Source organism: Euprymna scolopes, chromosome 33, assembly GCF_053919585.1.
Source record: "Euprymna scolopes isolate OS-2025 chromosome 33, ASM5391958v1, whole genome shotgun sequence".
In the NCBI taxonomy this organism is placed as follows: domain Eukaryota; kingdom Metazoa; phylum Mollusca; class Cephalopoda; order Sepiida; family Sepiolidae; genus Euprymna; species Euprymna scolopes.
Genome location: NC_136514.1, coordinates 81167183 through 81183621, shown reverse-complemented (window position 1 = coordinate 81183621; position 16439 = coordinate 81167183). Strand labels below are relative to the sequence as shown.

Here is a 16439-nt window from a genome sequence, read left to right as displayed (position 1 = left end):
TGTAAATAATGAAACTATGAATAAAATAAGATAAACAACAAATGTAAATGTAATATATGTATGTTTTGGGTAAAATATACCTTTTCAATTATATTTCACCCTTTGTGTATACCAATCCTTTTAGTTTAGAAGCTCAATATTTAATATAACAACAGAGCATATAAAAATTGAATAACAAAATTCCAAGATATAAATATAAATAAAACCTTGAAACTTGACATGTAGCTATATAGCTATATTATTATTCATTTTTATGCATATATATATATATATATATATATATATATATATATATATATGAACAAATGATTAATAAAACATGTTAAAAGACATCTTGAAAAAGAGTTAAAAACATATTTAATTTTAAAAAGGAAGCACAAGATAAATGGATAGTCCTTAATCCGCGGAGTTTCGAAGAAATACTCTCCTCATGGAATGATTTGGAACTCATTCCATTTGTGATTTTTTTCAAGGAATTCTGCCTTTTGGATCATTTTGGACCATTTAGAACTTACCTGTTGGATTGGAAATTTTTAATTCGACCGTGTTTGAATTTTACCATTCTTGGATTTTTTACCCTTCACCGGACTATCCATTCATGTGAAATCTTATCATTTTTCTTTTACCTCCTATTCCCCTTACCTCACCCTTTCTTTAACCAAGATCTGTGACTTGTAGTTTCATTAAATACTTTTACATGCAAAATCCCGCATTTTGCTAATTCCTGCCCTCTGATGAGAAGGAGAGTATTTTCGGTTTTATTGAGCTTTTACATCTGGTTGAGATTACTTTACTTGTAAATATTAACTCTTTAATATTTATAATATATTTTAAGTTTACCATTTTGATTACCTTGGTAAACTTATTGTAATTTTTATTTATACATATATATATATATATATATATATATATATATATATATATATATATATATATATATATTTAATTTTCTAGAATGCAAGAGATTAAAAAATTAGTTCCACAGTCAAAAAACGTCGCAAATCACAAACCGGAACTTTGGAATGGCTCATCAGTTAGACATATCTGAACTCAGGATTTGAAACCCGAGCTATATGCTGTGGTTTACTTGATCTGTGTTAGTTGATAGACTTTCTTGTGTGTGGTGCATTTGCTCGTGTAGCATTGTACTCACCTTGCATGCAAGAGGCTTGGGTTTCGAATCCTGAGTTCGGATATGTCTAACTGATGAGCCCAAATAAGGGCGAAACTTGAGTCTTGGACTTCGGGTTTGTTGGCTATCATGGCCCTTGTGAGCTGCAAATTATTGGACTGTGGAAATGATATATATATATAATCATACACCAGGACATAGAAATTTCCAGGTTAGTATCTGGGGTTGTATTGCACCGAGCGAGATTAGCAGTGGTTCTGAAAGGTGTGCATGCTTCTACACAAAACTTTCACAACTATAATATATACTATATATATATATAAACAAATCATCTGAGTTGATTTTGGATAACTTCATCGAAAATTGAGAAAAGAGTCAATGTCGAAACGTTGGTTGATCCCCATAGGGTCTTCCTAATGTTTATACAATTTTATTTATAAAAGCTCTACTCATGCATTGAGCACTTTTAGAAAAAGTATTGTTTTTCTTTGGCTTTATGTGATCAATATAGTTGAACTTACATATATATATATAGTTTTGGAACTTTTTAACCTTTAAAGCTATATATATATATATATATATATATATATACACTCATGAACAAAAAAAAATGGGCCAGGAAAGAAATTTACAATTTATTGCACAAAAAGCTGCATTACACAAAATGCAATTAAATAATAAACGAAAATGAGTAAAAAATATAAAGAGCAAGATATTTACTTTAATAAAAACTTAGTATGGAATGGAATTGCCCTTAGATCTTTTTAAAAGATCAATTCTTTTTATCATGCTCTCAACCAACTTGGAGCACTGTGAAGAGAAGATGTTATTCCATTCTCTTTGTACTGCTTCCCATAATTTTTCTTTGTTGGAAATGTTTTTCTAACTAATGCACGAGATATTATAGCCTAAATATTTTCCATTGGGTTTAAATCTGGGCTTTGACCAGGCCAAAACATCACATCAATTGAATCATCAGTAAGCCACTTCTTTGTGACTTTTGCTGTGTGTGCAGGGGCATTATCATGTTGAAAAATAATGTCATTGTTCATTTCTAACTTCTGGATGCTTGGTAATAGACCTCTTTCTAATATTTGAATGTATTATTTGGCATTAATTGACGCATCACATCTGATAATTTCCCCAACTCCTGCAGCAGAAAAGGTCCCCCATACCATTATTCCTCCGTTTCCATGTTTTACTGTGGTTTTTATACAATTCGGTGAAAATCTTTCTCCGGATCTTCGGATGCAACGTTCAGGGGCATCACTGGCAAGGCAAAATCTTGATTCGTCCGACCAGAAAACATTTCTAAACCAATCTGCATCTTTCGTACCATAACATGATGCAAATGTCTTTCTGTCGCTGATGTTCTTCTTAGTTAACAAAGGTTTTTTTTCACATCTTTTTGATGAAAATCCCATTTCCTTCATCCTTCTGGATATTGTCACTCTAGAAAGAGAATTTCCTTTTGCTGTTTCGAATTGTTTGCTATGGTCAACATAAGTTTTTTGCGATCCTTCAAACCGGTCATTTTAAGCCTGTGATCGTCCTTCATTGTGGATGCTCTGGGGCGACCAGAACCAACTTTCCTGCTCACTGTGCCTTCAATTTCGAACCTTTGCCCAATTCTCTTCACAGCTGAAAGAGATGTTGCCACCTTTTCTTCTTTCAAAATGTTGAAAATCTGCTTGTAAGTCAAATTTGCCTGTCGTAATCCTGCAATTCGGTTTTTAATTTTTTCGTCAAGATGTCGTCTTACTTTTCTTGGACTCATCTTTAATACTAATAATCTGAAAAATACTAAATAACAGCTAATTATTAGCAAACAAGCGATAAAAATTTTAAAAATTGTTTTCTTTCCAATTTCAATCATGGCCCATTTTTTTTGTTCCAATTTTAATCATGGCCCATTTTTTCTGTTCACGAGTATATATATATATATATATATATATATATATATATATATATATATTAATTTTATTTATACAAACATTAATGGCTACATATGTGCATACATGTATAAATAAAATTAATATACCTACTCTGTTCACTCATTGAGCACTATTTTGGTAGACACATGTTGTTTCATTGGATGTACTTCTAGGAAACTAAACTCTACTGGCTATATATATATATATATATATATAAAAGTGACATTTCCATACGCAATAACTCTCAATTTTCAGTCTACAGACTCAAAATTTGATATACAAGGTACTGGGATTTGGGAAAATCTGTGTGATCGGTTTTCAGCCAAAAATTTGGCGATTAAGGGACAAAGTTCAACGATTTGACTTTTGAGAACTTTACCAAACTCCTCTTACAATTTTGGGTCTAAATGCTTGAAATTTTAGATATAGGTTCCTTGGACATGGATAAAACTTAATAATTTTGAGCCCAAAACGATAATTTTTAAGGGGTCATAATAGGGGTCAAACTTTAAAAAATTGACCGCTTTTTTTCTTTTTTTTTTTTTTTTTGCTCAACATTCACCTCGAAATACCCGGGCAACGCCGGGCTGAAATGCTAGTATATATAAAAGTGAACGTGTCTGTGTGTGTACATTTCCCTATGCAATAACTCTGTCAATTTTCAGTCTACAGACTCGAAATTTTATATACAGGGTACTGAGATTTGGGAAAATCTATGTGATCCGTTTTCGGACAGAAATTTGGCGATTAAGGGACAAAGTTCAACAATTTGACCTTTGAAAACTCTACCAAACTCCTCTGACAATTTTGGGCCTAAACACTTGAAATTTTAGATATAGGTTCCTTGGACATGGATCTAACTTAATAACTTGATTTGAGCCTAAAACAATAAATGTTACGGGGTCATAATAGGGGTCTAAGTTTTCAAAAATTGACCGCTTTTTTTTTTCTTTTTTTTTTGCTCAACATACACTTCAACACACCCGGGCAACGTCGTGCTGAAATGCTAGTATATATATAAGAACAAGTAGTTAATAAAACATGTTAAAAACACTTTGAAAAAGAGTTAAAAACATATTTAATTTGAAAAGGAAACACTAAATAAGTGGCTAGTCCTTAATCCACGGAGTTTCGAAGAAATACTTTCCTTCTCAACAGAGGGTAGGAATTAGCAAAATGCAGGATCGGATTTTGCATGCAAAAGTATTTGATGAAACTGAAAGTAAGTCAAAGATCTTACTTGATAACAAAAAGTGAAGCAGAGGGAATATGGTGAAGAAAAAGATGATTTCACGTGAATGGATAGTCTGGTGAAAGTATCCAATGACGGTAAAATCCAAAAATGTAAATCCAAGAAAGTTAGTTAAATTTCCATTCGCGTTGCCCAGAATACTATTGAACAATATTATTTATTTCCTTTGTTTTTTCCATTGTCTTTTCCAGTAACAGTCTTCTCCGTGGATGGAGGTTCTTCTCTTTGTTTGCCGCATACAACGACTGTTCGGATAAACTGAGACCTCACCTCACTAAATACTTGGAAAATTCGGCCATGGAGTCATCTCCCATATCCAGTAAGTATGCGACATTTTATTTCATGTCAAACATGTGTTCCTGTTCATGTGCCTAATAATTAATTAATTAATTAATAATTAACATTGTTAAAAGTTAATTAGTTATTATCGACATATCTATCTATCTATCCATTCAATGATATTCTTAAAATATTTTATATTGGGAGTTATTTATTGTTTATAGAATAAAGTGTAGCAATGGGTTTTAGTTGAAGATGTTTATATAAATTAGCTAGGTTAAATATAAACAAAATAACCTTGAACGTATGTGATAAGGAGGTCACGTTAAGGAGATGTGTCTTTTAATTGGTTACATCACCGGAACTTAGGTCAAGAGGTCGGGAAGTTTAGAGTCGAGAGTTGGTCACGGGAGTGAATAGACGGCCAGGAAGCAGGCTGGGAATAATAAGCATGTAGACGAAATGCAGACCCTGTGAAAACCATTTGAGGCAACTGAAATAAATTTATATTATAAAAATGTAAAGTGTTGTTCTGTGGTTTCACAAAAGAAGGAAGAACCGATTCTGAATTGGATGGTGTTGGTCATTTCATGTTTCGTCACGGAGCTCAGCAGTGAAGATACAAGAACTCTTGAAGAAAAAAGGTATGAAGCATGAATTGTAAAATAGTCCCATGTGATAACTCTCTGATACAACATAACTCAGTTTATACGTTGATATCATATTCCCTGGCTAAATAATAATACATAAAATTTATACGTTTATAATCTGATGCCGTTTGGAGAACAAAAAATATCGTTCTTCTAATATCTCCCTCTCCCTATATAACATCCCCATGGGGGAAAAGTTAGACACAAGGTCGGTTTTTAGTGTAGAGGAAAATCCAGTTGCCCCCACCCTACCAAAAAGGACACTCTTAATTGGGACAAAAATGAAAATTGCCTCTGTCTAGAAGGATTTTTATTTTACTTGTTGCATATTAGAGACCTCCACGCCAATAGCTATTAAGTCAGCTAGTGTTGATTTTGACAAGGGTCACACTTGGTGCATATAATCATCATCCAAATCGGTAAAATAGAACTGTTCCCAGATGATAAGCAGATAAAATTAAGGCCAGAAGGAAACTAAGATTGGTGACATCAAGTTGAGACTAGATCAAACGATAGACAAAACGGAGTGAGGTGACGAATGATGTCACGTTTTTCAAGCTGGGAGAAAACAAAGGTTTTTCAAATCAGTCCATGGAAGCCATGAGAAGAGGACATTGCTAATAATGTGGATGAGCAGTGCAAAATGTTAGTTTGATATCTCCATCCGTGTGTCACTTGTTTCTGTTAGGTTACGAAGTCAACAAATAAATAGTCTCTCTCTACTGAGTCAAAAATATAACCTGGAAGAAAACTTTCAGTGAACCTCTCCCTATTATCCACTTTCTCCATGAAAAGAATATACATATACAAATAATATTCATATACAGCACAATCACATTGACACACCGGTTCTTGCCAGAGCAGAGAAGTTAAGCAACATTGAGCCTGGCCAGTACCAGATGGGTGACCATTTGGGAAGGTGAGGGGCTGTATGTACTGCGAGGTAAAAATACCACGTTGGGAAACTTGCGCGGTCTATCTTTCTCTCGAGGGTAGATGGGACTTTCTTAAGCTGTGGTAGGCAACCCATCTAGTGATGGCGTCATGATAAAAAATACCCTTGATAACCTTGGCGAAACATCAAGTATTTCCAGCCATTAGAAAAAAATGTGAAAGATTCCACAGAATTTGTTCACGTTTCACCTGCGCCTACTGGCATTGGATGAAACATTTCTTTTTTTTTTTTCTGTGAAAAGAAGCGGAAAAGACGTAGAACGCAGACATGCAAACCACTCTACACATTGTTCTCATCTTGGGTGTTATTTTCACAACGTTTTGGTCGATGTCACCTTCGACCTTCTTCAGTTGCATCTTGTTGAACTCTGGAATCTTTCCATCAAACCTGGGGGCCACTGGCATAGTGCATAAAGTACTTGGTAAAGTTCAGTAGTAAGTTACACTCTTCTAGAGACTGAAGGTTCAATCCTCAGTGTGGGCGATACTCAAAAGACAATTGCAAATTATTTAGGATTTCTACACAATTATGGCTGTGGATTAAATAAAGAGTTCCATTCCAAATTCTATACAGATTTCAGAGTTTGACAGAAAGATTTCTGAGTTTGACAAGATACACCTGAAGAAGGTTGGAGGTTACAGTGACTGAAATGTTGTGAAAATAACAAGATGAGAATAGTAGTCTGAAGGATCCAAATAATCCATTCTCATCTCAAAAATTCAGTATTGTTATTGAAAATATGACGCACTTAAATCCCTTTTGGTTCAAAGTTATATGGTCGGTTTTTAATGTGGGAGGAAATTCAGTTCTTGAAAAAAGAGGGACTCTTTATTTTTTTTTAACCACTTATCAAGGCCCAGAGGCCACTCGAGGGTAAGGATTAATGAGTGTACAGTGGTCAAAGGGAGCATGTCGTAGTCATCATTAGTAGTGGAAATTTGGTAAATTGGATTACTTAAGGGGATGGCTCATCAAGAATTTGTTCACATTGGACTTGAAGACACCCATATTGTAGTCGGTTGGAAAGCAGGAAAACGGAAGAGTTCCGTAGGTGTGCAGTTCTAAGAAAGAATTTGGACAAAAATAAGTTTCATGTATTGACACATACTAGAGATTTAATTTATAACAGGGGTCTCCAAAGTTTTCAAACCGGGGGGGGGGGCATATTGCTAACTTTTTAGAGCTACACAGGTCAAAATAATAACCTGAACGTGTTTTATACTGTTCTGCTTATTAACTTTGCTTTTTAGTGAAACTAGTTCTTCAAAACCTCATTTTTTTTATTTAAATCATTTTCTGAACAAAAAGAAAAACCACCATATTATTTTCCCACATTTCCATTTAAAAAAAATTTCCGGAATATTTGTACATTTTCTTTAAGAGCTCCACAGGCCAGATTAAAGATTTTGGCGGGCCGGATCTGGCCCACAGGCTGTAGCTTGGAGACTTCCAGATCTAAAAATTAATAATGAATCCTCTAATATATAAAAAGCAAAATGTGTGCGCGTGTTTGTATATGTCCACGAAAGGCTTTTTGCATCAGGGTTCTCACATCAGATTCCAGGAGAAGTTTTCTAATACTTCCCAGATCATAATATCTCAGATTTGCAAACGGACATTGTCTCTATCTTTTTTTTTTGATCGAGTTTTAAAAAATTCCCTTGTTTTGAGTGTTTGTTTTGTTTGTCTTTTTTGTATAAATAAAGTGAAACTTATCGAAGCAAACCAACCGCCTGGCCTTCCGCGCGGGTAGTATCTGTTCTGTAATTGGTCCTTGGTCAATGTAGGGAAAACCCTTCATATTTAGACAATTACTATTTATTTGGATACTGCCAGAGTGCCCCCTGTTTTGGGGGAGCTGGTTTTCTCCCCTCCCCATACATTAAAAGTGACCTTCGTGGGATGTTTAAAAGCAACGCCATTTCTGCAAGTCATCTTTTTGATTGACTACATTAAATCTAAACGCTTTACACTTCTGGTCACATTATGGAGTAGCGGTAAGAGGTCAGGTTTTCTTTCACTTTCTTTTCTGCCTTTGCGTCACGGGTTCAAGCCTGCCTGCCTATTACCACTTTTTTTTTTTTTTTTTTTTTTTTGTACTCAACACACACACCTCCAAACACCCGGGAAACGCCGGGCACCTCCGCTAGTTTTATATTTAAATCATTTTTTGAACAAAAAGAAAAACAGTGACATTATTTTCAGGCATTTCCATTAAAAAAAAATTTTCACAGGCCGGATTAAAGATTTTGGTAGGCTGGATCGTGCCCACGTGCTGTAGTTTGGAGACTTGCTGATCCAAAATGTAATAATGAATCATTTTATATTTAAAAGGGAAGTAGTATTTATCTCCCTTGTATTTTGGAAAGCAGCGAGAGTTATGTCCCTTGGGTTCTGAGCAGCCGTGAGATTTGTGATCGCATTCAGTATATGTGTAGCACAGCGATTACCAAATAATATCATCTTCACTCTTCTTCAGTTGTAAATCTATCATATAAAGAGCAGTTGTTTCTTTTCGTCACTTTTTTTAATTTTATTTTGTTGGGGATGGGGCATCCTATCATGACAGCTATTCATCCGCTAATGCAAAAAGTGTGGCTAAATGTAGCAATCACATCAACCCAGAGATTTGAAATTGAATGTTTATATGAATTTCTTCATTTGTTTTTAAATTTTTTGATACTGGTAGCAGAGAAGACTATTGTTTTATGGTAGAGTAATATATATATATATATATATATATATATATATATACTAGCAGTATTACCCGGCCTTGCTCAAGGATTGCTTTGATGCTTTTTTTTATGCTTATTTGATCTGTATCTTTTGTAATTTCAATATTTTCTTTTTGTATTTTGTTTTTTTGTAATCCTAAAATTATTTTAGTGAATTTCAGTTATATTAACACCTTACTAATCAACGTAGTCCCCACACAGTAGATGCAACATGCCAGCAACAATACAATTTCTCTGATTTGTCCTCTTAGCAGCTATTCTTCCTACTCAAAACCAACTACTTAGGTGAGGATGAGGGGGGGGGGGCTTGATTTCTTGAACCGTATGCAAAAGAAACCACAGGATCAACATCGACTACCTATTCGTTGTAATAATTTATGTGGTTGTCGCTGTATAGTTCTGCAATTAGTCAACTGTGTTGAAAAAATCCTTATCTTATGTTGCCGGGCATATTACTTGTGCTTGGTTGTTGGGACTTATGTTTTATTAAACCGACATATAAGAAACATCTGAATCACATTTTCACTAAATATGTGTGTAGACTGTTTTGAAATTTCTTTAGGGTTAGTTGCTTGTTCAATAGACGTTCAAAAGCAGAAACATAATTTATGTTTGCACTGCTAAAAAACATGTAATTTTTCAAGTCTTATAAAATTCTTTGTAATAAACAAAATTTAAGAAATGAGGAGTTTGAACCGGCAGACCACGTCAGGCAAAAAAAAAATAATAATAATAAAAACATGTTATCAACTTATCCACAGTAGAATTTTCGCGACCCATTGTTCTATCATTGTTGCTAAGCGAGGACATGGAAAAAATGGCTTTATCGATGATAGATAAATTAAAATAACCGTTTCCATTATCGGTAATTATTGGGAGTATTCTGAGACAAAAACTTAACTAAGATCACTCTCAGACTTATACACTAAAGTTCTGTAAATTTTAGAAAATATCTGTTCAGCCATTTCGGAGGCTATAAGGAACGAATTCACACACGCACACATAGTTGCATTTATATAATTGTAGATATATATATGATTTTTCAATTTTTTTTTTTTTTTTTGCTGAGATGCAAGACACTCACCTGTTATTTCAGATACTCCAACCGAGAGATCTTTTCAAGGTTTTAATCGTCCCATTAAGTACAATTGTTTGTATATGTCTTGCACTTGGTTCACCAGATATATTTGCTAGGTAGTTTTGGAAATTCCTCAACTATAACTGTATATTTTATCTATATTTTTATTTGCATATTTCTAAACCTTTTTTTTTTTTTTTTTTAATTTTTTTAGATACTGCAGATTTATGTCTGAAGAACCTGCGAAAAACGTTTCGATACGGAGGAAGGAAAAACGTACCATTGCCATCAGAAATTACAAGTATACTTGTAAGTAATTGCTCGTAAAAAAAACAACTTTTCGAAGACATCACCACCAGTTACGAAAAATCCATAGCTGTCTCATATGGGCTATTGCATCTGCCATTAGTTTCTCACTCCTAGATAGTCGTCAACCTAATAGGTCCTGCACTATTCAACCTCTGTCCCATCGCTGAAATGTGGCATCTCTGTACCTATTTTAACAAGTACATTAATGGTAAGTGTTCGGACGAACTCAAAGCACTAGTACTCCCTTGATATAAATACTCTTGACAAGCAACAAAATCCCACCCCTACACTGTAGAGATCCTTAGATGATGTAAAGCCTTCTGCTCAAGTAGGTTCTTTCTTCAAACTGCTAGACTTTGGAATTCCTTCTCAAGGGAGAGAGACTAGTGGCAGATGCACCAGCCCAGATGTGGCAACAATATTTCATGCCTGGGTGAATGGTGGCCTTGTAGAGATACAGGATACTCTCAGGTGTGAGTAGTTTTCTAGCTCGATAGAGGGAGCCCACCTTCCTTGCAGCAGCCTTTGTAATGTCCTCAATGTATTTGTTTCAATTTATATTTCCTGTGAATGTTAAGCCAAGGAGTTTGAAGGAAGAATTTTCAGGTAGAGTTATTCGTCGTGGATATCGGTGGTTGGAGAGGCTTCTTATAATTGTTAAAAGAGCACTGCTTAGTCTTTCTTGCATTAAATGTTACCTTCCATTTACATCCCCATTCCACTACAGTCTGGAGGTAATTTTCTAAGGATTCAGCCATTGTCTTGGATTTAGTGCATCTGCCACTAGTTTCTTATTCCTAGATAGTTGATAACTTAATGGGTCCCACACTGTCAAACCTTTTTCCCATTGCTGAAATGTGGCATCCCTGTGCATGTTTTACAAGTACTTTAATGGTACTTTAATGGTACTTTAACGGTACTTTAACGGTACTTTAATGGTAAGTGCTCAGATGAACTCGAAGCACTAGTACCTCTTTGACGTAAATACTAGTGTTGGGACAATTAATTGGAATTGGGAATCAGAAAAAATTGGAGCTTTTTGGGGAATCGGTATCGGAATCGGGAAAATTTGAGCCTATTTTCTGATGCCAAAACCGATTCCTTTACTTATCTATTTTAGTTGATTTTGGTTTAAGAAAACATCTTCCACTGCTTGTAGAAATAATAAATATTTATTGATTTAAACTTCCAGTAAGACTAAAATCTCTAGATCTCCCCCTCACAAGTGTTTTTACATTTGAGAAAATATTTGCACATTTAAAATGTGTTTTTACAGTAATCGGGACAAAATAACAATTTCATAGTGAAATAGAGATTTATAAAGAATCGGAATCGGGAATTTAGTACGGAATCAGTAATTGTATCGGAATTGGGAAAAATATTGGAATCGTCTCATCACTAGTAAATATCCTTGACAAACCAGACAAGCAGCAAAATCCCACCCCTACACTGCAGAGATCCATAGATACCATAAAGCCTTCTACTCAAGTAGGTTCTTCCCTCAAACTGGTGGACTTCAGAATTCTTTCTCAAACCTCTGCTTCTTTGATTGAATTGACATGCAGAAGTTCAAGTGTAATGTGAGCAGACATCTTGCTGCCCAACTCCCTACGTAGTATCCCAGCAAATCTGGTCCCAAATAGTAACCCCCTTAGTGGCACTGTGTCTTGTTTGGGATAAATAAACAGTAAAAAAAAAACAAGTGAAAACATGGTCTCCCGTGAGTGCACAGTGAACAAGACATAAAAAATGACTAAGTTCAGCATTTTCCCCCCACCCCCCACCTCTATTTAGCCCCAAAAGTCCCCAGGGGACGTCAAATCCCGGTGAAAATGAACAAATGGTGCAGTTTTAGGCCTTAACATATGTAAATTTGAGTTCAGCACCATGCAAAACTGCTAAATAGACATACACAGAAAATGTTGGACAAATATGGTAAAATAATCCGAAAAATGGAGTATTTTTATTAGCCCTAAAAGAGCCTCTGGGGCACATCCAATAGTTATTGCAAAGTATAGACAAACAAAATCTATATATCTATAAAAGTGAATGTGTCTGTGTGTGTGTCTGTGTACATTTCCCTTCGCAATAACTCTGTCAATTTTCAGTCTAAAGACTCGAAATTTTATATACAGGGTACTGAGATTTGGGAAAATCTTTCTAATCCGTTTTCGGACAGAAATTTAGCTGTTAAGGGGTCAAAGTTCAACGATTTCACCCTTGAGAAGTCTACTAAACTTCTCCGACAATTTTGGGACTAAACACTTGAAATCTTAGATATAGGTTCCTTGGACATGGATCGAACTTAATAACTTGATTTGAGCCTAAAACAATAAATTTTAAGGGGTCATAGTAGGGGTCAAAGTTAAAAAATTTGACCGCTTTTTTTTTTTTTTTTGCTCAACATACACCTCCAAACACCCGGGCAACGCCGGGCTGAAATGCTAGTTATATAGAAATCAGAAGTATGGCGAAGTTTGCTTGAAATATTATTAGAGAATAAAATGGTATTTTTAGAAGGCTAGAACAATGCAGGATTGTACAGTCCTTGTATGAAGATAAATAACATCCACTGACGATGGGTTATTACCCGAAAGGACCTTTGGAATTAAGTACCACCCACAGTTAAAATTCAGATAGATAAATGAATAAATATATATTTTAAAAAATAATAAATAAAGAAAAAAAGAAAAAAAATTGAATCATTTATCATTCATTCATTTATTTATTTATCTTCTCATAATGACTGTACATTCATGCACCTGACTGCCTCTAAATTGTTCGCCTGTTCTTGCCTTTTAAAATACCTTATATAGAAATCAGTTAGTTCATATCATGTTTAATGTTTGTGCAAAAATTTTTTTTAATTCCAAGGCGTAGTTATCGAGAAAAGTGCGGACGGATGAAGGTTAATTTACAGGTCCACCCTCCTTTTGTTGGAGGGGGGGGGGCAAAAACAGCTGAATATTGTATTGTATATTAAAACATTGAAATAAATAATAACTGAAATATTGCAGCATGATTATGAGTTGGTATGACTTCCTACGAAGTGATATCAGATGGCAGGAAGTAACTCTCTAAAAGAAGAAGAAAGAGATTACTCTCTCTATACCCCTTATCACCCTTTTCTTGGTGACATCCCTGACTTTGACCATTGTTACAAAATGGATTGAGAGAGAGAGAGAGGTGAGTAAACGTGGAGTGTAGACACGTTTACCAGAACCGAGGGTCAGCTGACCAGATTATGTATGAGTGACGTGGTCAGGTTGGCTAGATCTGGGAGATTTGATTTGGACACAGAAGACAACGGACGGCTTCCCGTTGTCTCCTCCTCTCCACGGGGGGGGGGGGGACGAACGCTGACGTGTGTAGAAGAAGAACCCACACAGGCCGATTTCACTTCCACCTCCTGCAGGACATCTGGAGAAAGTGAAATAAAAACTATAAAACTAATTCCTTGTCTTGGAGTGATTGAATCCAAAAACAGGTATCAAGTCTCCCTCCAGGATGAGAAATTTCCAGATGGTCCAACATCGAAGAAGCAGAGGTAGGTTCTGAAAATACATGTCACACACACGATTCCCTTTATGATAATCAAACACACAACCCTTTATATTAGAGACAATATAACACCATTCCTGAGTTCCGAATAGTCACTTCGTACTTAATTGTCAAAGAGTTTTGTTGCACTAGATTATCACCCCCCCCCCATGTTGTCTAAATCATGTTCTTTTTTTAAAGGTTGTCACTACTTATCAAGGCCCAAAAGCCACTCGAGAATAAGGGTTAATGAGTTCATGGTGATCACTGAGACAACAATGGTAATCATTAGTGGTCGAAATTGGGTATAATTTAATTATTTAACGGGACGGCTTAACAAGAACTTGTTTACATTAGAGTTGAAGATTGCCATATTGTAGCCAGTTAGAAATCAGGCCAGCAGAACAGTTCCATAGGCGAGCAGTTCTAGGGAAGAGGCTTTGTTCAGGGAATTTGCATTTAAATTAGGTACAGAGAGTAGATGAAATTATTGATAGTGGTTGTAACTAGACGAGTGTTTTTTTGTGAATGTTTGGCAAGGGAGAGACCATAGATTGAAGCTCAGTCGAGCACTTGCCATGAAAAGAATGATAGAGCAAAGACATGCTCGCAATGTCTCTTCTGTGGGAAAGAGGTTGCAGGGAAGAGAAAAGGGCATTATCTACTAGGTTTTGAAGCCTGTTTTGAACTCTGTCACGGCAGGATAGGTATGTTTCAAGCAACTCCTTCCAAGATGTGGTAACAATACTCTATTTTAGGTTGTATTTGGCTTAAATTGTTTTGAAATTTTGCACAAACATTAGTCATGGTGAAAGTAAATTTTTGCTAGAACAGATTTTCCAGGAGAACTCTGGTTGCCTCCCTAGGAGACATTATAAGAGCTTAAATTGCCTCTAAATTGTTTGTCTGTTCATTTGTTTGCCATTTTTCTCAGTAACCAAACCTTGGATTTAAAAAAAAATTTGCACAAACATATTTCATGGTGAAAGCAAATTTTTCATTTATACAGATAGAGGATTGTGTTGGGAGGGGGACACCTTCTGAAACGGTATAAAGACGCAACTATTTTTCCGGTGACCTTGGCAACAGATTTGATGTGCATGTTCCATTTAAGGTCAGGGATGATTGTCAGACCCAGAAGTTTGTCATAGTAAAGAGCTTCTTTGAGACGAAAGCCATTCATATCAATTGGAGCCAAGTGGGGATCAGAGCGTTTATGGCGAAAAGCTAGAAACATGGTTTTTGATGTGTTAAAATTAACCAGCCACCTTTTGCTTCATTGCACCACATGCTCGTCAGTGTTTAATACCATAGATGAGAATAGTAGTCAAAAAAAAAATACTATCATACTCTCAACAACAGAGACACTCAGATGATCACATTGTATATTAAAAACCTTCCCGAATATCTGTCTTTTGAAACTTCTTTCTGAATTCATTGTAGGATGGTAGAATGAGCAATGGACATACTTTCTGCTACAGCGGACATGCCGAGGCCGATGGAATGGTACAAATCAAATCAAGCACAGTATGTATAATAACTTTTTGATAATTCATATTATTTGGATCATAATGTTGCTTTTGGTTGTCACTGAAACACAAAAAATATAACCTTTCGAATCAAAGAACAATATCGAATAACGTTTCTGAAATTTTGAGCTGGGGATTGATAATTCGTATTATTTGGATCATAAAATAATGTTGCTTTTGATTGTCATTGAAACACGAAAAATATAACCTTTCGAATCAAAGGATTATTATTTGGATTCTTAAGACTACTGTTATGTAACCTCTGAATTTTTTCAGTTATAGCTCAGAAATCTTTCATATAATTTCGAATGGAACCCTTTTTTTAATCCATGGTGGTAGTATGTTCCTGTTCTGTCGGCCATGACTAGGTAGAAGTCCTAAGTAATTCCAGAGTTCGACAGACAGATTCCTGAGTTTGACAAGATACACTTGAAGAAGGTCAGAGGTTACGTTGATGGACACGTTGTAAAAATAACACTCCAGATATGAGAATACTCCAAACGGTACGAAGAGAAAACATATCTCAAAAATTCAAAAATATTATTCGATATTGTTTCTTGGTTTGAATGGTCCTGGATATGACCTTAAACTATATCTGATGGCGAGGCCCCAACTTGTGCTCTTTGGGGAGTGTGGAGCCACCCCTTAATTGCCATTGTTCCCAGGTCCACTCTGACCCGGAGTGGTATACCTGTTAGGGCCTCAACTACAGGTTAAATAAAAACTTACTTGAAAAAAACAAATATATCCTATTAAATTTTTTTTTTTTTTTCAAAATCACTGGATTTGGCATTAAATAACCTAATATGCCGTGAAAAAAAAAACAACCAACCAACCAACCTTGATTCGAAAGGTCATATCCTTTGTATTTCAGGGACAACCAAAAGCAATGTTATTTTGCTAATTAGTTATTATTTATCAAGGCTAAAGCTACTTAAGGATGAAGGGTTAATGAGATGCATAGATCAACAGTTAAAGGATGTTGAATATTATTAAAGGTGTTTGTGCAGTTTCGTACTATATTTAGATGCGATTTTTAAGTTAAA

General features: G+C 35.3%; 1 protein-coding gene across 2 annotated transcripts in view; it reads left to right on the top strand.

Annotated features, from left to right (window-relative positions):
- Nucleotides 1-16439, top strand: part of LOC145258327 (unconventional myosin-XV-like) — a 597738-nt gene that overhangs the window by 543116 nt on the left and 38183 nt on the right. For both annotated transcript variants that reach the window (XM_080116477.1, XM_080116478.1), the window contains exons 51-53: nt 4510-4637; nt 10230-10324; nt 15308-15391. In XM_080116477.1, the coding sequence (XP_079972603.1) occupies nt 4510-4637; nt 10230-10324; nt 15308-15391 (307 nt within the window). The remainder of the gene's footprint in view (nt 1-4509; nt 4638-10229; nt 10325-15307; nt 15392-16439) is intronic.